Genomic DNA, 27872 nt, shown 5'->3' with positions numbered 1-27872 from the left:
CTCCCCAACGGGGGCTAAGATCGAATGAGATACTAGGCTGGGGCCTGATATAGCTGGATGAGGTAATAGATGGAAAAACAGTTTGAAACCTGCAAAGCATTTCCCTCCAGCGTTAATGTAAGCTGGTATTTGTAGCGGAGGCCTCTTCCCAGGGCAAGCTCTATAGTAGGAACTCCTCATAATGACTGAGGTTTGAGAAGCGCCGGGAGGCACGGGCAACCACGAAGCCATTTAAAGCAAACCAGAGGAAGTCCAGTCCCTGACTATTTATTTTATGAAGTTAACGGCTGGATACGTTAAGCAAATGTTTTCTTCATTGTGGCAGTCCGCGAAAACAATGGGGCAAGGACAGCCCGGGGTGGGGGGGAGGCGCCCGGGGAGGCTCAGGCCTTCACCACTCCTACCCCCCACCCCGACATCTCCGGAGAATGACAGGAAAAAATTAAAGACAGGGCTTTTCTTTTCGCGGTCACATGTCTGCGCCGCTGCCAGAACCTGCACCAATTGGAAACGTCTCGCCTCCTCCTCCTCCCCGCCCCTCCCCCGGCGTGTTTCGGAGCCGACCCGGTGGAGGACTCCGGGGAGTTTGCCAACCACAGCAAACACTGGGGCGTGAGCGGCCGGAGGGGGCTCGGCCTCGGACCTCTCTGCCTTCCTCCTCGGTTCCCTCCCTTTCACACTGTTTTCATTTTCTTGGACTTCCTTCTCCGGGCGAGGGAGGGGGAGGAAAGACGCTGCAGTGCGCCGGGGTGTGTGTGAGTGTGTGTGTGGAGTGTGCGGTGTAACATGCTGTGATGGGAGGGAGCCGAGCGGCGTCAGGGAGCCCTGGACTGCAGCGGCCGTTCTGATCGCCGGAGCACCTGAGCACGCGCCTCCCCGAGCGAGGGCGAGCTCTCCCTTCAGGTACGCGCGGCCGCCGGCCCGTCCGGGCTGAGCGGCTGGGTGTGTGTGTGCGGGTAACGAGCCGGCGAGCAGCGCCCCAGGTCGGCGGCCGGCGGAGCGCGGAGCCCGGGAGGCGCCGGCGTGCCTGGCGCTCGGGCGGCTGAGCCGGCGTGGACGCCTACCCCCGGGCGCCCTTGCGCGCGGGCAGCCCGGCGAGCGGGTCGGCGCGAGAGGCGGGGACGCGCGCGGGTCTGGAGCCGAGGGCGGCGGAGGTGCCTCAGGTCCGGCCCGAGTCCGCGGGCACTCGGCCGGCTGCAGGGCGGTGGTGCGGCTGGGAGGTTAAGGGGCGGCGGGTGCGGAGTCGGCCTCCACTGTGGTCGTCGTGGTCACGAGTGCTGTGTCCACCAGGTGGGAGACTCTACTGTGTGTGGGGGGGTTGCTGGCCCGCAGTGGCGGGCACCTGGGCGCCCACGGGAGGCTCGTCTGCGTTCTCGCTGTCTGGGCCTTTGGAGTCCGGTGTGTGTCAGAGGCTGGTGCCCGGCGCGCACGGCGCGCCGGCTCCACGCGCTACCTGGGGTCGAGCGCCGCCCGGGCCCCAGGCGGACGTTGGCCGCCCGAGCGCGTGGGCACCGGCCGGGGAGGTGCCTGCAGCCTCGGGGCGCGCGGCGGAGGGGGGAGGGGAGGGGAGCCTCTCCCGGGCGCGCAGGCCCCGCCCCCGCCTCCCGGCCGGCTCACCTGGGCCGGCGTCCCACCTGCCGGGCGCTGGGGGCGGGCCCGGGGGCGTGGCCTTGGCGGGCCCGGTGGAGCCCGGCTGAGCCCGGCCGAGGGCGGGCGGAGCCTCATTCCAGGGATTCCTCGCGCTCCCGCGCTCGCGTCCGCCGCCGAGCCGGCTCTGGGCGCGCGCCGCCCGCGTGTGCGTGTGGGTGTGCGGAGCGGCGGGGATCGGTGCGGGGCGCGGGCGCGAAGGCGCCTGCGCGTGGGCGCCCCCCCGGAGTGCGCCCGGCCCCTTGTGCCCCGCGGTCGCGCCCCTGCCTCTGCCCCCAGCGGGGCCCGGCCGGCCCGAGGTGGGCGCGCCGGGAGCTGCCCGGCGGTGAGTGCGGGAGAACCGGGCCGGGCGAGGGCTGGCCTGCGGGGAACTCAGGGGTGGGCTGACGCGGAGCGGGACGGGGGCGTCCTCCTGGAAGGACGAGGCGGCTTGTTCTTGCGGAGCACCTCGAGGCTCCCGGAGGGAGAGCTCTAGCGTCTGGAGTGGAAGGTGTCTTGGGAGGCGGCGGCGAGGCGGCGGCCAGCGCCCCGCAGCCCTTTGGTCGTGGCCGGCGGCTAAGGACGGCTGTGGGGCGGGATCGCAGAGCGGAGCAGCCGGGACCGGCTCTTCCTCTCTGTATACTTCCTGCCCCCTCCCCAAAACTAGACGGCACACTCTTCCTGCAGCGAGTGCAGGCCTCGCTGCAAAGCAAGGTCTTTTTCTTTTCTGTTTTGGGTAAAGTCTCCTTTTATTCATCACACGGAGACCTTTAAATATCTTAGCTTAGGATGACAGTATTTGCTGGGGCTATTAGTCTTTACGCGCGCTAATGGCAAGTGTTCGTCTGTTTAAACCAGTCGATTTTTTAATCAGTTTCACTTTGATCATTGGTGCTGTGTTGTTTTGCTAGTTGTAGTTCCTTCTCTGCGGTTAATAAGAACCAGGAGCCTGGGGGGCGGAGGCGGGTCTTCTAGTTTCTTCCAGCCGCTGGTTGCCCCCTGTATTTGAAAGGTGCTGTCTTCCTGTAGTTTCTTTTTTCAAACCCAAGCCTACTTTGATGAAAACGAAGGCTCGTATTTGTTTCCGCTGAATATTCAAAGACAAAAGCAACAAGTGTTACTTCTCCTATTAGTATTGGAAGGTCAGTTTTGCGTTCCAATTTAGCATACCAAAAACTTTAACTCTTTCTCTAGCGTCAGGGTCCACAGACTCGTAATGTTCATTGTTTCCTGCTTGCAACTGATGAAGCCTGCGCTTGAGCCTGCGGGGAGTAGCGTGGGTCGTTTAAAGAGCGTGTCAGCGTCTCAAGGCTGTACTCGGGGGGCGTGTTCTTGGAACAAGCTATCGTCTATCTCTCAATCTCAGTGCTTTCATTTAAATAATGGGTTAGGAAATACTTACAAGTTTGTTGTCTGTACTCGGGACAGTTGTGTGTATGTGTGTTAACTGTTGCATCTGGCTGAAAAGTCATCTCCCTCCTAGTAGAAATGATGTAAACCCCTCAATTTGTTCTTTGACTTTGGCAGTGGTTTAATCCCAGGCTGATTTCCCCCGCCACTGTTTTCTCACACTTCTGGGCAGCCAGCCTTTGCTTTCCGTTTGGAAGAGAATGCAAACTAATTTTATGTTGACCAAAACACAATACAATTAAGAAGATAATTCTGCTATAAATAACCATGAACTGCATTCCAAAACTGTGAATGTTGTAGTAAAAACAACTCCCCAGGCATACTTCTGGAGACTTGAGTTCAAGTCTTATCCTTGTCACCTACTCACTTTGTGACCAGAAAAATTTCCTGCTAGTTAATAGTTTGTGCTTCATTTTCCTCTGTAAGAGCGTGATAAAATCTGTTCTGATATATCAGTTTCAGGAATTACAAGGAATAGTGTGCTTTGAAAAATATTTTGTGTTATGCTATTTATAAAAGTCTTTGAAGACTTGAAAGAGCTTCATAAACACCCGCTGTTGCAACTTATCCCAGCTAATTTAGAACTGCCCCTCTACCTTGGAAAGATTTTAACCCTTCTTACAAAAGCTAACTTTGGAGTGAACACTTTCCCTTTCAGATGGTTTGTTCGGTAAGAGCTCCATAGTGGGAAATTCCTTTTCACTCCTTAGGGAGCCGGCCTTGTCATCATCCTCTGGTGGCTGCCAAAACAAATCCTAAGGAAGATTATGCTTTGTGTTTGTTCCAGGTGTCTCTCTTCCATAGTTTTGCCGGACTGCTTTCAGTTTGCCTTAATTAAATCGTAAGTAAAATAATCATAATAAGAGCTGCTTTCCAGCCTTGAGTATGACTTAAAAATGAGTCGCCGTAAGTTTAGGAGGTAAAAGTCAAATACACTGGGAAAATGCTAATGTAACTAAAATCGTGACACTGTGTGGCAGGGTTAACATACCAAGTTGTCTGTTCCTTGCTTGTGTTAGACAGGCTGTTGCTGCTATGAGAACCTGGTGAAAGAGTGTTGTTTTGTGGTTTGTTTTTTTGGTTAAGCTTCTGCCAGGTATGTCGACTGAGGCACGTTTGTGATTCTTTTCGGGAGTCTCTCTGAAGTTAGTCAAGTCTATATGTGGGAGCTTAAGAGAAAAGGGGATACTACCAATCAGTCTCTAGCCGTTTAGATCTGTCCACATTAAAACCGATAAAAACCCAACAACTTAGAAATCAGACTGCCAAATTTTATAATACAAACTGGCACGGTATGGAAGGAAGGAGCGTTTGCAGGTGGTGCTGAAATCAGAAAAATCAGTGTTTGCAGGTGTCTGAGGCCTGATAACTGGATACAGTTGATCCTCACTATTTGTGGATTCCTATATTTGTGAATTTATCTCCTCAGTGAAATTGATCTGCAGCCCCAAATCAGTACTTGAGGCAGTTTCTGCCTAGGCACAGGGGTTCAGCATTCACTAACTTAAGAGTTCTCAGAGGCTTTACAGAACATGTCGATGGCAAATGATGAGAAATGACCATATTTAATGATGCAGATAAGGAAAGGCCTTCCTAGTGATGCAACGTGTCATGGGTCAGACTTTTGTAGGCTGCTGATAGGCGGGGAGTGGAAGTTTCGGCGCAGTGGGGAGCTCGACCTGGGTATCGTGGGAAGTTTGCCAACTTGGGCTGTAATGTAGGTCATGTCACTCATTCCTGGGGGTAACAGATCCCTAAGAGGACCTGTCAGTTCTTCTGAATAGGAGATTCTCAGTATCCGAGGAAAATGAATGACAAGAACAGGCATGTCCAGAGTAAACTGAAAATGCCTGTGAGGTGCTGTGGAAGGCCGAGGTGTCAAAAATAGGTTCACAGTAGCCTGAATATGAGAAGAGAAAAGATAATCCCTGGTTTTATTTGACAACCATGTTGAAAATCATGGTAATTGGTAGTTTACTCGAAAAGCCCAGATTTGAAATTTTATTTTCTCTCCTTGGACACGGTGGTGTCAATGTGGGCCCCTCCATACAGGCATCTTCCAGTGGGTATTTTGTGGAGCTGGGTGAACTTCAGCCAGCAGTAAGAATTTTGCACTGGCATTGAGCAGCTTCACCTAAAGGGTGTGAAATACTCAATAACCTGAGTTTGGTTTTGCAGCTGTAAGTCTATATGGGTGGCCCTCAACATGCACATGATCACTTTCATACTGTCCGCGTGTTTGCCAAGGATTTTCGTTATTGTTGGGCAGTTTCTGTCACCAGCATCATCACGATGACAAAACTTCACACCGGGGGGCGGTGGTTGCTGAGCGTGTCCATAGACGCAAGCCTCGGACCACTTTAGTGTCAGAAAAGCCAAGATGGTTGAGTTGAGTGCTCGTGCAAAGATTTCCATCCAGAGTGGTGCCTGTGATTCAGCCCAGCTGACTGTGTTGATGTGATGGGAGGTACGGACGAGCAGGAGACAGAACTGAGTTGATGGCAGGCACCTGATCCTGGTTCCTGATAGTGGATATGTCCCACGTGGGGAGAAAGAGATCGGAGGCCGCCCAGCCTGTGGATCTGCCCTACTGAGCTTTCACGGGGTGGGGGGCACGTTAAAGCTTTACAGGAGGTGTATACACCTGTACCGACTTAGTTTTCTAGAACAAGGGGAGCAGCACCAAGAGAGCTGTTTCTCATCCTGGGGCTTGTGCTGGCAGTTGACAATCCCCTGAAAGAAGCTTTCCTAGGGACCTTAAACAAATATGTTTTTAATTCCCTGGAAATAAGCATAGAACTCGTAGAAGTATTGTTTGTTATTTCAGACATTCGACCGTCAAATGAATTTTCAGAAATCATTCTGTGTAGAAGTAAGGAATTGGATACAAGGGGAAGTGAGGCAAGTCCTTCTCACATTGTAGATGTGTACATTTAAGGAAGACAGGTCCGAAACTCAGGCCTAGGACATGTCCCGATAAGAGAAGCCGGACAAGCAAAGGATCCATCTATTTATACTCCTGTCTTTGAAAGTATGACCATTGAAAGAGTATTATGAATAAAGACTGGTTTCTGTTTGGGAGTGTGGCATACAATTTAAGGTTGTAAGAACTATGAACAGCAAGGTGAAATTTTTCAGATCTCATTTACTGAACCTTCAGAGTTATCCCCTGGAGTTTAATAGCAGGTTGTGTTGAGCATGACTAAGTGGAAACCGACATTTCTGATACTGAACCTGTTCTTGGAGTTTGAAGTCCTCAGGGCTTATGTTAACTCCTGTGCGGCTGGGGCCCCGAGAACCCGTTGGCATTGCTGCCAGGTCATCTGCCCCACTCTGCCCGACCGACGTGGGACGAGAATCTTCTTACCTGCCTTGGTTACTGTTCATGGGACTCTGCTTCTCTCTATTCAGAGGAAGAGAAATACGTCCTGGTTTTCATGTTCCCAGGAGGGGAGGGCTTGCCTTCCTTTGCTTTCTCCAGAAATTATCAGATGGTTCCCTCATATATATCTCAAGGTATGAGGGAAAGATCACGGGACTAGAAGGCTTGCCAGAAGGTATTCTTTATTTTTTGGTTTTGATTGTGTGTTTTGGCAGATAACTTAAGCTCAAACACTGCTTTCTCTCCAAAAGGTCTTGACGAACATTAGCTGAAGAATTAGTAGCAAAAGCATTGGATGGTGAGTCAGGAGACGTGGATTTTAGAGTTAGCTTCTTTAGGAAGTCAGCTTACCTTCTCGGCGCCCTGGTTTTTCATCTGTGGAAAGCTATGATAATCCTCTTTGGCCGACTCACGGTGAGAACCAGTGAGGTGAGCGTGTCGTGAGGAGCAAAGCCGCAGAGCTCTGAGGCGTCGCCTGTGACAGTGCCAGACAGTGCTCACTTGCCTGTACTGGGCGTTTTCAGTTATGCGGTTGCATCATTTCACTCCATTCACCGGGCATTTTCAGTTGCGTTGTTATCATTTAGTTCCATTCAGTGGGCATTTTCAGTTGTGTTGTATTGTCTAACTCATATGCCAAGGTCACATGCTTGTGACCTTATGAAGCAGGCAGCCTTCTTCAGTTTTCTTTAGGTGAGCAAAGGTGGATCCAGAGAGGTTAAATGACCCCCCGCAATTGGTGTTAGGTATTTGAAGTTTGGAACATCTCTAGGCTGAGTAAGTAAACGTATGAAACGTAGGTTTTCTGATGCTGAAGTCCCTGTTCCACTCATTTAATAGATGGGAAAGCGCAAGAAGCAAAAAGCGTTACATGAACGAGAGAGGGTTTTAGCGAGAAGAACAGAGAGGCACAGATCTGCAAATTGAATGTTAACAGAAGCAATGTATGTGTTGCTGGAAGTTACTGGGGCACCAGTTGGACACGCTGTGGTGGAGAAAACAGCCAGGAGGTGGATTCACGTCTACTTGGCGTGCCTGAACCTCTGCCTGTGTGTGGTCACCTGAATCTGGTGGCGATGCGGTCTGGAAGTTCATTTCATTCAGAATCGCTGAGATGCACGGCTAGCCCCATCGACCACAGAGTGATCTGCTTTCGGTGTAGGTTGCTGCCTGGGCAGTGGGTTCATGTTGCCTTTTCTGGAAAGTCTCTACACAGTGTTTCCCAGACTGGAGACACCCAGTGAAAGCCTCGATTTCCGGAGGGCCCCAGGGGCCGCACACTCGCTGCCGTGATGAGATACTTCATACTGTAGGCTTGTCCTACCGTTGTGTTGATTAGCTGGGGCTGAGCTCGATGAGCTCAGGAAGTGGTCCTATGGAGTGAGGATGGGACAGGGCCAGCAGGGCTTTGGGATACTGAAGAGAGTGCATCTAGGGGCTAGACGTGCCATCAGGATCCCCGGAGAGTGATGTCTTCCTGTTTCGGGTTTTTGGCCAAGTGACCAGCATGGCAGGAATGTCAGGGGGTCTGACCGAGCCTCTCCCCACCTTCATCAGGTTCCACCTTTAGCCGAGACGGGTGGTGGCGGCGGTGTAGTCGCCAAGTCACGTCCAACTCTGACAACCCCCTGGACCCCCCGGGCTCCTCTGTTCATGGAATTTCCCACGCAGGAATACTGGAGTGGGTTGCCATTTCCTTCTCTAGGGCATTTTCCCAACCGAGGGGCCGAACTCAGGTCTCCCGCATTGCAGGCAGATGCTCTACTGACCGAGCCACCGGGGAAGCTGAGACTCACCCTCTTTCCTATGAGCCGTGCAGCGAGCCAAGCCTGGATTTTTTTTTATCTTGGAAATCTCCTTGGAAGACTTCCATGACATATCTTGAACTTCTGTTCCCTTGCCTGGAAAAAAAAAAAAAAAACGAATACACCCACCCCAAAATTCTGTTTCCAAGATGGGGCTCATGTCCTCTTGTTGGTCCAAAAAAAAAAAAAAAGCTTCCTTGGTGAAAGCCCAGAATAATGGTGTTCACATTGAGAGCTGAGCTTTTCATCAGCACTGAATATCCCTAAATTTTAGCGGCTTTATCATGGATACCTGTGTCTGTCTGCTTAGTGGCTCCGTCATATTTGACTCTTTGTGACCCTGTGGACTGTAGCCCCCTCGACTCCTCTGTCCGTGGGATCTCCAGGCAAGAATACTGGAGTGGGTTGCCGTTTCCTCCTCCAGGGGATCTTCCTGACCCAGGGGTCAAACCCGCATCTCCTGATTTGGCAGGCGGATTCTTTACCACCGCGCCATGTGGGAAGCCCCTCGTTGATACCTTTTCTTAATTCTTCACAATAAGCTGAAAGAATGTATTATTGGGGATAAGGAGGTCTCAGAGAAGGAATATGGACTGGCATAGAAAATACCATTGCCTGGGGGAAAAAAAAAAGTATTCTCCTCGTGATGAGGTATGTTCATAATTAACAACAACCACACACACATAAAAAGGGTGAACGGAATGGACCAGAACTGGGTTGCAGAGCAGTAGATCCCTTGTAGATGGAGTTCATGTCTTTATATAGAAGGACATTCTTCTCCCTTTAATGGGGTTATTACTGGGTTCTGGGTGTCAGCATTTCCAGTGATTATGTTTTTGGTGACCATGATACTGTAAAACCTATCCTGGAAATGCGAACACTTCACTGGTGGGTACTTAGATTAATTTTCCGGATGCTGCGTAATCTTTTGCAAAAGCTCGTAGATGATTTATGGGTTCATAAAGGATATAAAATAAACCAGACTCGTCTCTCCACTGTTGAAAACCATTCGGACCATTCAAGGACTTTTCCCTAAGAATAAGATCTCAGCTTCGTCATGCCCCACAGAGGATGAGTGACCTGGCCCGTGCCAACGCCCCGCGTCGCCCCCGTCTCCTTGGCTGTGGTCCCAGCAGGCCCCCGCGTCCCCGTCACAAGCCTAATCCCTCCCATCCTGTGGGTTTCTCATCCCAGAGAAATCTTCTGTATCTCAAGGAGTGGCCAGTGCCCCCTTTCTGGTACGTTTACCACTATTTGCAGTTTATTATGCTCATATATATATTTTTAATACACATGCAGTCTTTTAAAAATTGCTTGTTTGGCTTCGTCGGGTCTTAGTTGCATCGAGGGGGATCTCCCGTTGAGGCGCGTGGACTCTCTAGTTGCGGCGCTTGAGTTCAGGCATGCGGGCTTGGTTGCCCGACCAGGACTGAGTCAGCGTTGCCTGCATCGCTCAGCGGATTCTTAACCCCTGGACCGTCAAGGAAGTCCCCTGTTCACGTATGTTTTGACAAATAGTTACCTTAACACAGGAAAAGCCCTTTCACTTCTCCTAACACTCTGCGAGGCAGCAAATATCAGCGTCCCCATTGTACAGGTGAGGTCACAGACATAGAGTGACTTCCCAGGTCACACAGGTAGGAAGTGGCTGAGCCCATGCCGACTACAGCGTTAGTGACCACCCCCCGCCCCCCAGAGTCCCCTCTCCAATCACCATGGTGCCAGCATGCTCATCTCCAGTGGGCTGTGACCCTCTGTCAAATACTGCAGCTATAGTTCCCCCCGCCCCACATTACTCACATGTTTCACTGGGTGTCCTGGGCTGTGATATTGTTTGAGATGTAAATTTCAGGCGTCTGTTTTGTTTGACTGTTATCCTCTGCCTTTATTTGCTGAGGTCTCCTGTGCCTGCATAACGCCTGGTCCTCGGTCCTCATCTCCCCCTGTGTCCCCTGTTGTCCTTATTTCACACCTGGTTCCCACAGAAGCCTGCCCCCTGGCCCGCCGGTGACCCCTGACTGCACCCCTTCCGGCCACGCCATCCTCCCCTCACCTGCCAAACCAGAGCATCCCTGACCCCACTCCCCCAGCCCCTCAGGGGCTCCCCACTGCCCGCTGCTTGCCTGCTCAGTGAGTGGAAACCGGTCTGGCCCGCCGTGGACTCCCTCCTGGGCCTCCACCCACATCGTGCTTCCCAAACTTTGCTGCTGCTGCTCCCCGACGACGAGCCTCCCAGTCCTGACCGGGCTGATCGTCTCCCTCCCTGATTCTCATTGCTCCGCTGTGCCTTCCCTCAGGCTGTGGGTCCAACAGGACTGTACACGTAAGGATCAGGGTACTCACACTCAGGAAGCATTCAGACCGTGTGATCCAGGTGCCTGGGAGAGGTCTGCGATGAGAGATCGCCCAAGGGAAGAGGATGGGAAGGGAACCTTTGAAGTGGCTTTTTAAAACACACACACACACACACAAACACGTTCACAGGGTAAACACTTCAGCTGACACTGATCTCTCTTTTATCCCACACTACACATTTTAGTGTTACATTTTGCCTTTTGTTATCCCGTTCTGTGTACTTCAGCTTCACCAACGAGGCTGCAATGTCTTAAAAGCAGGCGTGATATCTTCTGTTCCTCTGTGACCTGTCCCAAATATTTTGTGGAACTCAACAGTTGTGTAATAAAAGTTGGTTGGTGGCATTAATAAGATTGCAGCAGATGGCAGGTGCTTCGTAGGGGAACTTTAAAGCACCTAATCTCTTATCTACCTACTTTGAACCTAAATCGCTTGGGAAGAATAAACTTAAATATCTGATCTTCCACATGTTTGAATTCTGGACTTACTTCTATGTGTCCTTTTGTATCTTTATGCTTTGATATTTTGCTTCTGGGCAAATATTTGCGCAAGAGGCATGTGTTAACATGTATCTTTGGGTGTTTAGAGTTTTGAAAGAGTTGTCCTTCAGCTTAATGAAGCAATTAATTTAGGAATTGTGAGCCTAAATACCGACCTACTGAGTAGACTGCTTATCAGCATTTACTTAATCAAAATAAAAGACATGAAACTCACATCTTTCCTGAATAGGAAACTGGCTTGGGTGAACAGAGTAACTGAGTTCTCGTGAGTTCAGCAAGCCTTTTCCTGTCAGTCTGTCCCAAACTTTCATTTTCTCCACCTTTGAGCAAGTTCCCGAGTCTTAACTCTGGAGGTGATCTTTTCTATCGTATAAGAAAGATGAGGACTGTGCGTGTCATTGATTTTTCTCTTGAGTGCCTCTGAGTTTACTTGCTCCCTCCTTGTCTCTGAAAAAGAAGAAATTTACTATTTACGTGTCCTCCCTGCCACTCAGAGCCTTCTTGGACTCTCCTCTTTCACGTTGACACTGGAGTAGGTTGCCATTTCCTCCATCTAGGGGATCTTCCTGACCCAGGAATCGAACCTGAGTCTCCTGAATTGCAGGCAGAGTCTTTACCATCTGAGCCACCGGGGAATCTCCATTCACTGCCTTCTGCCCATCACATCAGATCATCCCCTGCCGTCAGCTTCCTGTTCCGCAGATTGTGACTATAGGCTGCTCCCAGGATGACTTTCCTGGAACAGCACATCGATGGCCAGCTCATTGCTTGGCTCAGAGAGTTCAGTGGGTCCTTAATTCACACAAAATCCAGCCCAGATCCCGTGAAAGCCCTCTGTCCTCCGGTGACGTGGCATCAGTCCAGATTCCCATCCTCATCGCTCACTCATCTTGCTGATGTGGGCTCTGGTTCCTGAGTGCATTCTTCTGTGCTTGTACATTCATTCTTCAGAGGCTCAGCTCACCTTCTGTTTTCTCCCCACAGCCTTTCAAAATTTGTTGGTATTTCTACAGGATTTTTTTTTTTTTTAAATAGCCCTGTTTTGGCACTTAGCATTTCTCCTTAATCCTTGACTTCCCTAAGTGTCCCCTAAGAGAGGTTTCAGGTTAAAAGAAGGGCCAGTGAAATTTGAGAGATTTCAAGTATATAGGATTGCCCTCCCTACCACCTCCACCCGCTGCAGAAGACACAGCAACCCATCAAAAGCCCACGAAGGAAAAGAAATCGCTTGATGTGGTTTATTCTGGTGTTTCCCAAACGTATTTATCATAGAAAAAATTTTTTTCTCACAAAATGCGAACATCCAGTGAAACACTTGGGGAAAAACACTGCCTTAAACTAGATTTCTTGTTGGCATGTCTACGGTATAAATTGAAATACGCTCTTTGAAGCCAACTGCTGGGCTCTGTTTATTTTTCCTGCCTTGGTACGTAGTCGATAATGTTTATTGAATGAAATCACAGTGCAGGATCAAGAGCGTATGTTTTTTTTGAGCCCTGACGTGTGAATACTGTAAAGCGAAGCTGCTCTGCTGTGTCTAGTAACTAGCACACACACAGTTGTTGTTCAGTCTTGAAGTCGCGTCTGGCTCTTTTTGACCCCATGAACTGCAGCCCGTCAGGCTTCCCTGTCCTTCACCATCTCCCAGAGTTTGCTCAAATTCATATCTGTTGAATCAGTGATGCTATCTAACCATCTCATCCTCTGCTGCCCGCTTCTTTTGCCTTCATTCTTTCCCAGCATCGGGGTCTTTTCCAATGAGTTGGTTCTTCGCATCAGGTGGCCAAAGTATTGGAGCTGCAGCTTCAGTCCTTTCAATGAATATTCAGGGTTGGTTTCCTTTAGGATGGACTGGTTTGATCTCCTTGCTGTCTGAGGGACTCTCAAGAGTCTTCTCCAACACCACAGTTCAAAAGCATCAATTCTTTGGCACTCAGCCTTCTTTATGGTCCAACTCTCATATCTGCACATGGCTACATATGCAGTAGGTACTCAGTGAAGGCTGAGGAATGCTGAATAAATGCTGAAGGTATCTAAAGGGTGCACTTAAGAATGTATTTTTTCTCAGTTGAACTGACAGGATCTATTTTCCTTTTTTTTTTTTTTTTTTAGTTGGAGGGTCTATTTTCCTAATAACTGTTTGTGAGTGCATGCATGTGTGTGTATATATTTTAAAATAATCCCAAACAGGAATTTTTCTAGGTTTTCCACCACCTTTAGCTCTTCTTCAGTGTTTGCTTTTATAGGTGTGCTGTAATTTAAGAAAACAGAATTAAAAATAAAAATCCAAGTTTTATTAAAATACATAGGTAACAGTGATCGCTACAAAATAATGACAAATTAGAATAAAGATCCCTATTGGACTGAAAATGCCATTTAACTCACCAGTGGGATTCACACAATTCTCATGAATCTATTGCATATTTTAAGCTCCACAGCTTTGTAGAATCTCTTAGCTCAGGAGGCAAAAGAACAGAGCGATTCAGTCGTAGTAATTTTTGTTAAAACTAACAAACCAACAACCACCACCACCACAGCAAAAGTGTTGCTGGTGTCATGCCATGCTCATAGAGTAGCCTTTGTTCTGAGAAGTGATTTTACTGGGTACGTCTGGACAGGCGTGCTGTTATGCATACACATAAACATTTATAAGCACAAATAACAGGGGCATGAATATTCACAACATCGCTTCCTTTAGTCCTGACTTGAGCTGCTTCCTGGAATTGGCACGGTTTGGCTTAGTGGACAGAGTGGAATTTAACCCTTTTCTCTCTCTGTTCCCGAACCGCGTCCATTGGCTTTCAGCCCTGGCCGGAAAGAGTTTCACCTTCAGCATTGGGATCTGCATTTAGTGGAGGAGTCACCGTCTCATGGGTGACTGCCAGAATTCTAGAAGAGTCTTTTGAATTCCTTTTAAATTCTTCTTTTCCCTTCTAGGCTCCAACCAGGAATGGAGACCCCATTGGATGTCTTGTCAAGGGCAGCATCGCTGGTACACGCTGATGACGAAAAACGTAAGTCAGGAATCCATCCTAAGTGCTCTGTACCTCTCCCCCCCTTGACTCCTGCATTGTCATAACATCGGGTGTTTCTCCACGTGGTTTTGGGGCTGTACGCTGTGAACCTGGCTTGTTTTCTTTGGAGATAACAGCTTGGCATCCTTATTTTTGTTTTCAAGAGCCAGAACATGTCAGTCTTGTAAATGATATCTCTGGATGCTAGGGCTTCAGCTGTTAACCTCAGGAAGTCCTGTCCTCCGAAAGATTCTCTTAAGTGGGATGTGGAGTAGAGATGCTCCTTCCGTGTGTCTCCAGAACTTTCGATAAGTAGGTGTTTGTCGATAGACTGATTGACCAGCGGAGAACTAGAGACGCGAAGACTCATCCAAAATCATCTGTGTCATTGGAAGTGTGTGTAAAATGGGGAATAGTCGTTCGAGTCCCACCCGTCCAGCTGAGAGAGGACACATACTCGGGGTGGGGGGGTATGCCCTGATGCGGTGGGAGGGGGAGGAAGAGGCGAGAACCCCGAAGCTGAAGGTCGCTTGCCGTTGTGTGCGTGCGATTTTCCTGTTGCTCCTCAGACACTGTTGTTTTTAAATGTTACCGTTCACCGCTGATATTTGCAGCAACGACCGCTTTCTGTGGAAGTCAGGTCGAGGGTTCTTTTCTCTAAGCCCTGCAGCGCTGCTAACAAAAGATTTATTGAGGTGGAGCTGTCATACATGGTAAGTTCCGGAAGGAGGAGCAGCTTTCTGGGTTAGTTCTTGACAAACCTGGCAGCCGGAGCTCACGTTCCTTGAGACATGAGGTCTGCTTTTTCACTGGCTGGTAGGACTTTTGTGTGTCCAAGCCTCAGCTCTCTCATCAGTCACAGGGGATAGCAAGAGCTGCTTCCGCAGCCTTTGAGGAGATGCCCTGGGCCCCTGTGTGTGTAAAGCTTCCCGTAGTCTCAGCTCCTGGGGCCGCTGCCTTGCGCTGTCCTGTGGGCGCTCTGCTGGGACCTTATCTCCTCCTCTGTGTTTCTACAGAGTCCGCCACTCACGCACGACCATCTTTAGGTGCGTGATGACATGAAATAGCCGTTGAAGTTTGTTTTTTCCCCCCAGCCTCTCACGTAATGTACAGCTGTAATTATCCCTTCCTAAGTAACTGAAGCTCAGGGATGTTAAGCCTCATTCCCAAGGACATTGAGCTCCACAGCGGCAGCCCAGGTTGTAGACTTTTTATCGAAACAACAACAACAAAAACCCCTTTATGTCGCTAAGATGGCAGCAAGTGTTACTGACTTGAATAACTGGTCACAGATTTCTTTAAACATTACTATAGCCAATTTAGAAGCTTTTTTAAAAAAAAATATAAGACAACATTTTGAGTTTCTCTGTTTTGCGATATTCAGTTCGGATCAGTAAAACAACATCGTGTTTGTGCAAATGAAAAATAAGTAATGACCTCAGAGTGGCTTTTGTGTCCTGAGTGTAGAGAGGGTGAGTTTCTTTCTTTCTTTTTTTTTTTTTTCATTTATTTTTATTAGTTGGAGGCTAATTACTTTACAATATTGTAGTGGTTTTTGCCATACACTGACATGAATCAGCCATGGATTTACATGTGTTCCCCACCCTGAACCCCCCTCTCACCTCCCTCCCCATCCCATCCCTCTGGGTCATCCTAGTGCACCAGCCCCGAGCACTTGTCTCATGCATCCAGCCTGGGCTAGCGATTTGTTTCACAATTGATAATATACATGTTTCAATGCTATTCAGAGAGGGCGAGTTTCTTCTCTTTCTCTACTACATTCTCGGGTTCCCTCCCGGAGCCCAGCTTCAGAATCCGACTGCTCAGGCTGGAGGCCTGAATAGTTACGGTTGTGTGAGCAGTGCTTGTGGATAAGGGGCTTTTCTGGGCGGGCAAGGGCAGTCCTGCCTTCATGGAGCTGGCATTGGTCACTAGTCGTGTCCAACTCTCTGTGACCCCCTGGTCTGTAGCCCACCAGGCTCCTCTGTCCATGGGATTCTCCAGGCAAGAATACTGGAGTGGGTAGCCAGTCCCTTCTCATGGAGCTTATGAACCGATTTCTGCTTCGACTCTTGTGGCTGTAAAATGTTCAGCAGGGGAGACTGGGCATGCTTGTGACATAGCTGCCAGGTCTGTGGTGCCTACAGCGTGGGAGAGCTGTTTTCACAGAAAGCAAAGGACACTGCCGAGAGAGAGAGGAGTTCTTACCCTCCTTCTGCGAGGAACACAGGATCAGTGCTTTAAGAGGAAGGACAGATACCTGTGTAAGGTCAGAGGGGTCACAGGGTAGACTTTATTCTGGGCTCCAGTTGGTTTAACAATGGGCCGGCATAATTCTGGAGCCCTCTCTGTAAAGGTTTCAGCATCCCTGGGCCACTTTTGACATTTAAAGATAACTGGGGGGGAAAAAAAAGTCCAAAAATGTCTGTAATCATTATTATTCACACAGGGGCAGCATTTTTAAGAAACGGTTTTGCTGTGGTGCTCTGCCCTTCACCCACAAGAGAACAGAGCCCAGGAAGCAGAAATTCACCGTATTTTCTGTGACCTAGCAGTGTAAGGACATGAAAATTCAGGCGGTTTATAGACAGAGCTGAGCATTAAGGTCACAGCCTTTCTGTGGATTTCTTCAGGCCCATTGGAGCTTTTTCAGTCTGATTCAGCGCTCTGTGCCCTAGATTAATTCTGTTTTAGCTTCTGTTGTAAGTTGCTCTTACACTTCACATTCTCCTCAACTTTAAAAAAAAGTCTTGTGTACGTAATCTGATGTGGGTGTCTTATTACAAGCAGAAAAATGTTCTACTACTAGAGATCAGGTTTCCAGCTCAATGGTTCTCTTTCCTTCTGCTGCTGGAGAGCCAGAGACGTGGGCATTTTTGAAGATGCTATTGTTTTAGCATTTGGAGGAGAACAGTATTTGTTAGGAGCTGAGTACTTAATACCTGATAGCCTTAAGGCTTCATTATGCCTACCAGTGAAGAATCAAAGAAATACCCTAACAGTACTGCCGCAGAGATAAAGGCAATAGTGAAATGGTGGTTTTGTGGAAACACAATAGCTACTTATCTGGATGGCCTAGAAGGAATAGCTTACTTAAAATAATCATTCCACTGCTCAGGAGACATTGATTGAATCAGCACCCTGGGTAATCCTGGAAGGTACTTAATGAAAATGCAATACGATGGCCATCTTTCCGTGTGCTTGAAGAATCTCTCTTTGCAGGGATCATTAATACTGGTGCTGGGAGGACCTTACAATAGTGTGTGCCCGGTTGTATCCTACTCTTTGCGACCCCATGGACTGCAGCGATTTCCCAGGCAAAAAGACTGGAGTGGGTTGCCATTTCCTCCTCCAGAGGGTCTTCCTGACGCAGGGATCAAACTTGCATCTCCTGCATTGGCTGGCGGGTTCTTTACCGGTAGCACCACCTGGACCTTAACCTTTTACCAAGCCTATTTTTTAGAAGTCAAAATTTGAGGACAGGACACATAGGCACCGATGTTTATATTAATAACAACACCTGGATATGTCTGTACCATGACTGCACTTCACCGCGATATGTATAGAATAATTCTTTTTGGTAATTTTGTTCTTATGTCTCTTGATTATGAGTTCTTTTATCTGTTGACTTCCTCAGTTAGGCTGGAATAATTGTAAGGAGCATGTAGCTTTCTTTTTGAGGATTCTGGCAGTGGGGACAGTACCTTTGTTTCATCTAAAGAATGCTCATATGATCTGAACAACCCAGATGAGGTCAGCGTGAGTGATGCACAGAGAGCGGTAGGGAAAAAAGGTGGCTTTCACAGTGTTGCTATTGCATCTGCTCCTAGAAATGCACTGACTCCTTGTGTGGTGACGGTCACTGAACACTAACTAATTGATGAAGCATAAATTACCGCCCTCCTTCCAGGGAAAGCATTCCTGGGAGCACTGGCTTTTTGTTATCATGGGGACTGATGCCCCAGATGTGTGGACATTTGCATGTATATAGATTCTGTTTTGAGAAGGAAATGGCAATCCACTCCAGTATTCTTGCCCGGGGAATCCCATGGACCGAGGAGCCTGGCAGGCTGCAGTCCATGGGGTCACAAAGAGTCAGACTGAGTGACTAAACAACAAACAGGGTTCTGTTTGGGGCTTCCCCGGTGGCTCAGCCGTAAAGAATCTGTCTGCATCGCAGGAGACATGAGACTCTGGTTTGATCCTGGGTGGGGAAGATCCCCTGGAGGAGGAAGTGGCTACCCACTCCAGTGTTCTTGCCTGGAGGATCTCACGGACAGAGGAGCCTGGAGGGCAAGAGCCAGACACAACTAAAGTGCCTGAGCATGGTGCGGGTTCTGTTTTGCCTTAAAAAGGGAAAAAAGAAACCTATGGACTTAATTATGAAGAGGAGTCGCGCTCACACACTGCCTTCTCCGGTGGACGTCTGTCCTCCTGGGTGGCCGGCGCTGCCTGCCAGTGAGGTCACTGTGTGTGTAGGTCCTGGTGCCATAGCCAGCGCCTTCCTGTGACCGGACCAGCTGGGGTGCTCCGCATTCCTTTCTCTCCATTCTTCCCGTCCTCTTGTCTTTCCTCCCAGCCCCTGACACCATGGCTTTCGAACATTTTGGCCACGGCCCAGAAGAAGAAAAGCTTTTACCTTGTGACCCTCAAACTCATACTGACATCACTGATACAGCAACTTCATGAAACAGTTCTTCTCCTCCCTTTTGCACAGTTATAGCTTGAGTTGTCTCTATTTCTTTGCATTTTACTTTGAGTAAAAGTTGGGTCATGACTCATAAAGTTGACTTGAGGATCTGCAAGTGAACTGGGTGGGACCTGTAGGTGAAAAAACATGATTTGGTTTTTTATCTCCTTTGTTGGATAAACTTGCTTCTGGCTCCTCTGTTTATGTCCTGGGGAGCTTTGACTAACCGCTGGGGCATGAAGGGTGTGCAGTTGGAATCCATGGGTGGCTGGACGGGGTGACGTCATCACATTGTTCTCGGTCAAGAGCCCTAGGACTTGGCACGCCCACTGGGAGCGAACGGGACTGCCCCTTTAGAAGGAGTTCTGCTGTAGCCTAAGGCTGTACTGTTCCTGATTTAAAGTCAGTGCTCGAGAAAGCGGTCACTCCCCTTTGGTTAAGCCTGTTTAGGTCCCTCTGCTTCTCCCAAAGCATGCTCCGTTGAGACTGCCCAGTAGACCCTGATGGGGAGCACACCAATCAGATCCTTGGCGGCCTAATGTGATGGCTTTGGTCACTGCATTTGTGCTGTGCATTCTTTATATCCTACCACCTGTAGAGACACCATGTATCCAAGACCTGGACTTTCTGTGGCCACAAATTCCAGAGAGAGGAGGAAGGAGCATTGGTAAGCATTCTACAGTCACCTGCCCAGCGTGAGTCCCTTCCCGCATGTGTGAGTTACTGAGTCATTGGTCCAGTAATCCTCCTCGGGGACTTCTGGATCTGCCTCTTTAACCAGGAGGGGATGGATGCTTCTAGGTATGAGATGAGGTAATTCTTTGCTATCAGGATCCTTTAACCAGGTTCTATGGTTGTTTATGGATGTGTACAGAGTTGTGTCTGACTCTTTCCAGCCCCCTGGACTGTAACCGGCCAGGTTCTGCTTTGCGATTTCCCAGGCGAGAATACTGGAATGGATTGCCACTTCCTCCTCCAGGGGATCTTCCCAACTCAGGGATGGAACCTGGGTCTCTTCCATCTCCTTCATTGACAGGCGGGTTCTTTACCAGAAGCACCACCTGGGGAGCCCCCAGGTTGTTTATATTTCGTCCTATTTCCTTCTCTCTCTCTCTATTATATATGTATGTATGTAGTGTTTGTACATGTGTATACACACACATATGTGGATTATTTTTACTGAAACATTTGAGAGCAAATGGCAGATATCATGCCTCTTTACTCCTGAGTACTTACATATCTCCTACGAACAAGAACATTCTCTTGCATTAACCACAGTTTGGTTATCTTTATTACAGTGTTACTTAAATATACATAAGCATAAAACTGGGCATAAAATCTTTACACGTATAGTTCTTTTACAACTTCATAGCCAGAGCTTGAACCTACAATTTAAACGTAGCCCGTAAAAGTTCGCCACGATCCAGCAGATGACGATAAATCCTGCTCCGCTAGCGTTTGGCGCCCGGCACTGCCGAGCTGCGGTTGATTCCGTTGACGTCACCCTGCTCGTCCTGCCGTGTGTCCTTGACACAGTTCCCCCACCACTTTATCTCTGCAAACTCTTGTAACGTATTTCATTGCATGCATTATGGTGGCATAAACTGGTTTTCTTTTAGTGCAGATACCTCCATTTCATACTAGGTTTGTTTCTGTCCTTTTCTTATGAGACTGGGGCGGGGGCAGGGGGGGATGCAAACACAGTCACCAAAATCATGTGCCAATACTATGGTTATATAAACGGTAGGTGTCCGGTTCAGGATATGCATATGTCAGATTTTTTTTTTTAAAGTGTTCTCAGTGAAATACCAGCTCAGGTGAAAGCTCCTCCCAGACCCCTCAGCATTTGCCCATGGACCTCAGTTTCAGGGTCACTGCACTATAATTCTCACAAGAGTCCTGTTCAGGAGTTACTGTGACCAGTCCCATTTTATGGACAAGGAAACAGAGGCATACAGCGCCTAAATAGCTTGCCTAAGGATGCTTAGCTGGTCCTGGCGCTGCTGAGGTTTGAATTCGGGAGCCTGACTCTGAAGTCTAAATCCTCGTTCCTCTATTTGGGTGTCCTGAGATGGAAGGCGTTGAAGACATAGCTGTAGATTAAAAGTAAAACTGTGCATGCGCCCTCTACCAATAAGTCAGCAAGAAGGTTTTCATTTGGAAAAGGCTTCCCAGCCAGTGAACCAGCATTTCCCGAATGTTAGTAGCTGTGATCAGCCACACGTGGAGGCTGGGTGACGGCCCCAGAACCTCTCTGTACAATGCGCTTTCTTTACCTGTGAGTACCGCGGTCTGCTCACGGAGGGGATCTCAGCTCTTGCTGACATGGTCTGCTTGCAGAGAAACGCGATGCCTCACTGCCGAGGTGCCAGGCAGAGACGAGGTGACTGCTGTCCAGACGCGCTGTGTAAGGGAATAGGCTGGACTTCAGAACCTAAGGTTCTGTGGGTCTGTGTGAGTCCCCAGACTTGTTCAAGGCAAAGATTCTGCTCCATTCTGCTTCATGTGCCAAGCACGGGCCATTTGGTGCTTATGATCAGCCTGTAATAAGCATCTGTAGGTAATAAAGTAACCATGGGAGTGAAGGCTCATCTCTAAGGAATTAAGTTACTGAACACTAGCAAAAGTGATTTTGCTCTAATTATCACCATTACTGCCCAAAATGTACTGAGTCAACGGAGTACCGTGTCCCTCTCAATAATACTTTAGACTTTGCAGAACATTTGCAGTAAGCTGAGTAGGAGGTGTCAGAGGGGGAAATGAAGCTTTAAGACTTTGGATGCCTAAATCAAGATTAAAGTTTAAAAAAAAAGCTTGAGGTGCTTCTCCCGCCTCCCTGCCTCAGTACCTTCATGCGCAGTCACATGCCGCCGTGATCTTCAGAACGCTGTTGTTTTGTTTAATCGCTAAGCTGTCCGACTCTTTGGGGCCTGTGGACTGTGGCCCCCCACCCCGGCACTTAATAACTGGGGGTCAGCTGTTGCTGGGTGGTGCATAGTCCTCCAGGGGATGAAACCACAGGTCCTGGGGAGCTGTCGTCTTCTCTGGCTTTATGTTCCCACGCCTTTTGATTTTCAAAATAAGGAGACTGAGTTTACTGCCTTTTGTTTTTTAGTAAGCTTTCAGTTTTATATTGGAGTCCAGCCGATTAATGATGTTGTGATGCTTCCTGGCACACAGCAGAGCTGCCCGGCCATGTATCCATTCTCCCCCGGACTCCCCTCCCTTCCGGGGGCTCCCACACAACATTGAGCACAGTTCTCTGTGCTCAAGCAGGTCCTTGTTGGTTATCTGTTTAAATACAGCAGTGTGAACCTGCCGATTCCAAACTCCCCAACTATCCCCCCGCCCCGCCGGTAACCATAAGTGCCTTCTCTAAGTTTGGGAGTCTGTTTCTGTTTTGTGAATAAGTTCATATCTATCATTTCTTTTTAGCGTCCCCATATAAAGGATTGGGTAGCCATTCCCTTCTCCAAGGGATGTTTCTGACCCAAGGATCGAATTTGGGTCTCCTGCATTGCAGGCAGATTCTTTACCATCTGAGCCACAAGGGAAACCCTACATAAGGGATATCATACGACACTTCTCTTTCTCTGACTTGACTTCACTAAAGGTTGGAGTTACTCCTGTTTTGTGTGTTCACTTATTTACCTTTCATGAATAGTGGCAGTGAAAAGGTCATCCCTCAGTAGCCCATTTCATTATACTTTAAAAAGCTGCATGAAACATTAGGCAGGATATATTAGGAGCTTATTGAAGACACTCTCTAGGTGTGGTCAGAAGCTTTCATCAAAGTGCCTCCTAGGGTGGGCACCTGGCATTTAATCAGAGGGCTGCCCTCCAAAAACAGATTACAAGTGTCTCTGCTATTCTTGTGGTTTTATATCTGATCAAATTAGCATATGAAATGTTAGAAATGGATCTCACTGGTGGAAATAATGGCCTGTTAACTAGCATAATGGTTGTTGGAAGTAGATTCTTCCACTTAATAGCTCTTTAGACACTTGAGAATGCTTTATTATGTTAACTTTAAATGAATATTTTTCAACCTTTAGAGATCCTTGCTTTTTCTCAATACACATAAAAACGTTTTGAGCTATTTTAATGTCATTTGCAATTAAATCGAAAATATCAGAGTCAAAAATCCTTAGCTGAAATAAACACTGACCTTTTTTTTACTTGATACCTACCTGGTTCTTCCGTCTCCATCCTCTCTTCCCCTTCCTGTGCCTTGCAAATCCTTGCCCCAATCAGCGTCTGGTGCAAACATCCGCAGCACTAGCACCCCTTCTTTGTTGGATGTCTTCCAAAGCATCACGTGAAGTGGCTGTCTTCTCCACACACCCCGATTCATCGGTGTCCTTCCTGTAAGCAGACCTAAACAATGCTCTCTCTGTGTGTGTGTGAGCTGCTGCAGTGCGCCCAGGACCACCACCAGCTTTGACTTGGTGGTGAGTTCTTGGGGGTGAAGGGGCAGAAGAGCGCGGAGGCCTGAAGCAGCCAGGTGTGAGCGGGCAGGGGCACGGGACCCCTGGAGGTCGGAGCTCTTCCTCCCTTTTGGGGGGCAGCCCCGCACCCCGTTCTGCCGCGGCTGTGCCAGAGCTGGTTCCTGGGGCTCGCCTGGTGTCTTCCTCCAGCCTCATTGTCACAGTGGGAGCTTGAAATCAGCCCTGGTGGGAGTGCTTACCCCAGACCATGGCTTTTCTGTTTTCTCTCCCTGCAGAGCCAGTCCTTACCACTGGCTCCAGCTGACTACTTTAACACGCGAATATGGAGCCCTGATTGTTCTAGACAAGTGAAGCCTGGATTTTTATGTAAAATTTCTAGATATTTAAAATTCCATATGAGGCCATCAGGAGTTCCCTTGCCAAGAGGGAACCAATAAGTATGTAGCTAGTGTGTGCTTTCTGGTCTAGTCCCAATACTTCTATTAATACAACTGAAGAACAGATTTTTTTTTTAAAAGCAGCTTGCGTCAGCTTCTCTTCCCTCCCACTTTGTAGTTGTGAATTCCCGTAGCAATTCTTTACGAACTCAAAAGGGAAATATTTAATATTAAAACAGCTCCTGGGATCTTTCATGATCTTGATGTGGAAATGAATTTGCATATGTGTATATTTTTCTTCTCATCCAGACTTTCTATTTTTAAAAGAAAAATGGCTGTATCTTTTCTTCATCTTTTGTTTTCTTAAAGATTTAGGTAGCATACTTACAAAATGCTTGTTGACTTGACATTTTATGTGGATACAATTTGTAGAAGCAATGCGTATGGGATTTACACTTTTAGAGAAATCAAATCCAGTTTGAAAAATCAAACTGTTACCTCCTCAGTGGCTTTTCGATCTATTGTAACTGCTTTTTGATTGGATCACGCTCTAGATTCCTTGTAAATGAAATGAGTAGATCTTCTTTGCATTTGAAATCTGGGGAAGTTAGCATTTTGTTCTCTAGGACTGCCTTTTTCTTCACACTTTTTACGTACATTTGTTTTTTTCCCCTGTGAAAAATATTGCTTAAATGTCCCTTCTTTTATGGAGCTTAACTTGTTTAACTGGGCTTTAATCAGTTTTTATTAATGAACTAGACAAGGCAGAAATCTGTCCTCCCCCCACCCCCCCCACCAATAAGTAGGAGTTGAGAACGACGATTTTTTTTCAGTTCCCAGCGAAGTGATAGCTTTAGGGTGCTCTGAATAAAATTAAATTACATAGGAATGTTTCATTTAGGAATTCAGGAGGACAAACTGGATTTTTGGAGTACAATGCAGCCTGAACACATGTATCAGGCTCCTCTCTTACAAAAAACCCTGTAAGATGATGACAAAATAGACATTAAGAAAATTCTATACCGCTGCTGGAAAACTAGCATGGGTGTCTACCTTCATTACTCCAAAAGTTATAAGGAATTCCTGGAAAACTGAAAACAGGTGGGAGTAGGTTGACAAAAGGAAGCAAAAACAAAAAATCATAACACAAGACACAGGTGCAAAGCTGAATTAAAAGCAGAACTTAACAGTGACAAGCAACTGCCAGTGGGAAGGTGCCCTGGAGCAAAATTCAGGAAATTAAAGTATTCTATTTATAACAGTGACCCCACCCCAGCCAGGCACTGAGGCTGTGCTCTCGGGAAAGTCAACATCCTTTTGGGGAGGGTTCCCCACGTGGGTTTAGAGACCTGAGCGAGGAGCAGAGCAGAGCCTAAAATCACCCGGGGCGCCCACAACACACAGGGTGCTGGGGAAGGAAGCCCAAGCCTTCTATAGGCGGTGTCTGCTAAAATGCTTCACACCAGAGGCAAGACTGACTTGTTTTTGGCAGGTTTGTTTTTGTCTCCCCACCTGCCTGCTGCTTGGTCCTCACTCCCTTACCCTGGAGGAAAGCCCATCGTTTGATGCATCCTATGGTGGCTCAGAGGTTAAAGCGTCTGCCCAGAATGCGGGAGACCTGGGTTCAATCCCTGGGTCGGGAAGATCCCCTGAAGAAGGAAATGGCAACCCACTCCAGTACTCTTGCCTGGAGAATCCCATGGACGGAGGAGCCTGGTTGGCTACAGTCCACAGGGTCCCAAAGAGTCGGACACGACTGAGCGACTTCACTCACTTCACTTCACTGTACTCTCACCTAGAGCCCTAAGGTTGAGCCTCTCCGTGAGCGACCTCATGCCAGAGAGGAAGCCTGCTTCACGTGCGCTTGTGGATTGGCTCTGTCTTTTATCTTAAGTATGAATGAATATCAAGGGATCATTGGACATGTGAGTAAAACAAATAGGATGAAAGAAAAGACATGAGTCAGCACACTCAGGGGAATTTAGGAGATGTGTAAATATATCAAATAAGGACTTCTTAGGTGGCACTATTGGTACAGAACCCGCCTGCCAATGGTATGGAGATGTAAGAGATGCAGGTTCGATCCCTGAGACTCTGCTCTGGGTTGGGAAGATCCGATGGAGCTGAGCATGGCAACCCACTCCAGTATTCTTGCCTAGAGAATCCCATGGACAGAGGAGCCTGGTGGGCGACAGTCTCTGGGGTCACAAAGAGTCGGACACGACTGAAGCGACTTAGCATGCACGCCCACATTAAATAAAAGTAGTCTGCTATGAAAAAGATGATTTAGAACAACAAAGTTTATGGAAAGTAAAGCTATGATGATTGAATTTGAAAGATTAAAAAGATCAGCTAGATAATCAAATAGATAGGATTAAAGACAAAGTTCGTGATCTGGAAGACTGGCAACAAAATGTTGTAGAGTTAGGCAAAGATACCAGGATCTTACACATGTGCCAGGTTGAAGTTCTGGTGGGGTGAGGCCAAAGCAGTATTGAGAAGAGAGTGTTTATTAGGAAAATAGGAAATAAGTGAGTCAAATGGACAACCAAAACAATGACAGCAGAAAAACTGATATCTGTTCTTTATGAAAACGAACCAGCAAACAGAAACAGTAAAACCCCAAACTTTTTTTTCTTTAATGTTGTTTAGTCACCAAGTCATGTCCGACTCTGCAACCTCAAGGACTGCAGCACGCCAGGCTTCCCTGTCCTTCAGTATCTCCTGGAGCTTTCTCAAACTCACCATCTCATGCTTTGTCACCATGTTCTCTTCCTGCCCCCCAATCTTTCCCGCAGTCAGGATCTTTTCCAGTGAGTTGGCTCTCTGCATCAGGAGGCCAAAGTGTTGGAGCGTCAGCTTCAGTCCTTCCAATGAATATTCCGGGTGGATTTCCTTTAGGATGGACTGGCTTGATTTCCTTGCAGTCCAAGGACTCTCAAGTCTTTTCCAGCACCGCAGTTCATCACTTCTTCTGTGCTCAGCCTTGTTTATGGTCCAGTGCTCGCCTCTGAACATGACCACTGGAAAAACCACAGCTTTGACTAGACAGACCTTTGTTTGCAAAGTGATGTCTCAGCTTTTTAATACGCTGTCTAGGTTTGTCATAGTTTTTCTTCCAAGGAGCAAGTGTCTTTTAATATTATAGCTGCAGTCACCATTTGCAGTGATTTTGGAACCCAAGAAAATAAAATCTTCCACTGTTTCCATTGTTTCCCCATCTCTTTGCCATGAAGTGATGGGATCAGATGCCATGATTGTCATTTTTCGAATGTTGAGTTTTAGGCCAGCTTTTTCACTCTGCCATTAAGGTGGTATCATCTGTATATCTGAGGTTGTTGACATTTATCCCGGCAATCTTGATTCCAGCTTGTGATTCATCCAGCCTGGCATTTTGCCTGATGTACTCTGCATTTAAGTCAAGTAAGCAGGGTGACAATATACAGCCTTGACATATTGCTTTCCCAGTTTTGAACCAGTCCATGTTCCATGTCCAGTTCTAACTGTTGCTTCTTGACCTGTATATAGGTTTTTCAGGAGGCAGATAAGGTAGTCTGGTATTCCCATCTCCTTAAGAGTTTTCACAGTTTGTTGTGGTCCACACAGTCAAAGGCTTTAGCATAGTCTCAACAAAGCAGAAGTAGGTCTTTTTCTGGTGTTCTCTTGCTTTTTCTATGATCCAGCAGATGTTGGCAATTTGATCTCTGCTTCTCTGCCTTTTCTAAATACAGCTTGAACATCTAGAAGGTCTTGGTTGTTGAAGACTAGCTTGAGGGATTTTGGGCATCACCTTGTTAGCATGTGAAATGAATTCAGTTGTTTGGTAGTTTGAACATTCCTTGACATTGCCCATTTTGGGATTGGAATGAAAACTGGCCTTTTCCAGTCTTGTGGCCATTGTGAGTTTTCTGACATATTTGCTGACATACTGAGTGTAGCGCTTTCACAGCATCCTCTTTTAGGATTTTAAGTAGCTCAATTGCAACTGCATCACCTCCACTAGCTTTGCTCGAAGTGATGCTTCCTAAGGCCCACTTGACTTTATACTCCAGGATGTCTGGCTCTAGGTGAGTGACCACACCATCATGGTTATCTGGGTCATTAAGACCTTTTCTGTACAGTTCTTCTGTGTATTTTTGCAGCCTCTTCTTAATCTCATCTGCTTCTGTTAGCTCCTTGTCATTTCTGTCCAATGTTTCAGTTTCAAGGGAGCAGCAAAGGGATTCAGTTATATACTGAACATGTTTGTTATGAGAAAACTAGTC

General features: G+C 47.8%; 1 protein-coding gene across 2 annotated transcripts in view; it reads left to right on the top strand.

The window, feature by feature from the left end:
- Positions 1–552: 552 nt before the first annotated feature.
- The window catches only part of VGLL4 (vestigial like family member 4), a 150668-nt gene continuing 123348 nt past the window's right edge, over positions 553–27872 (top strand). Inside the window, exons 1-2 of one of the 2 annotated variants that reach the window (XM_065933902.1) lie at positions 553–903; positions 14016–14092. In XM_065933902.1, coding sequence (XP_065789974.1) covers positions 14029–14092 — 64 coding nt within the window. In that variant the 5' untranslated portion in view covers positions 553–903; positions 14016–14028. Of the gene's footprint in view, positions 904–1795; positions 1973–14015; positions 14093–27872 lie in introns of those variants that run through there. The other variant, XM_065933903.1, reaches the window with a different exon arrangement.

Source organism: Muntiacus reevesi, chromosome 4 (assembly GCF_963930625.1).
Source record: "Muntiacus reevesi chromosome 4, mMunRee1.1, whole genome shotgun sequence".
In the NCBI taxonomy this organism is placed as follows: domain Eukaryota; kingdom Metazoa; phylum Chordata; class Mammalia; order Artiodactyla; family Cervidae; genus Muntiacus; species Muntiacus reevesi.
The sequence above is the reverse complement of the archived record's forward strand: the minus strand, read 5'-3'. Positions and strand labels throughout refer to the sequence as shown.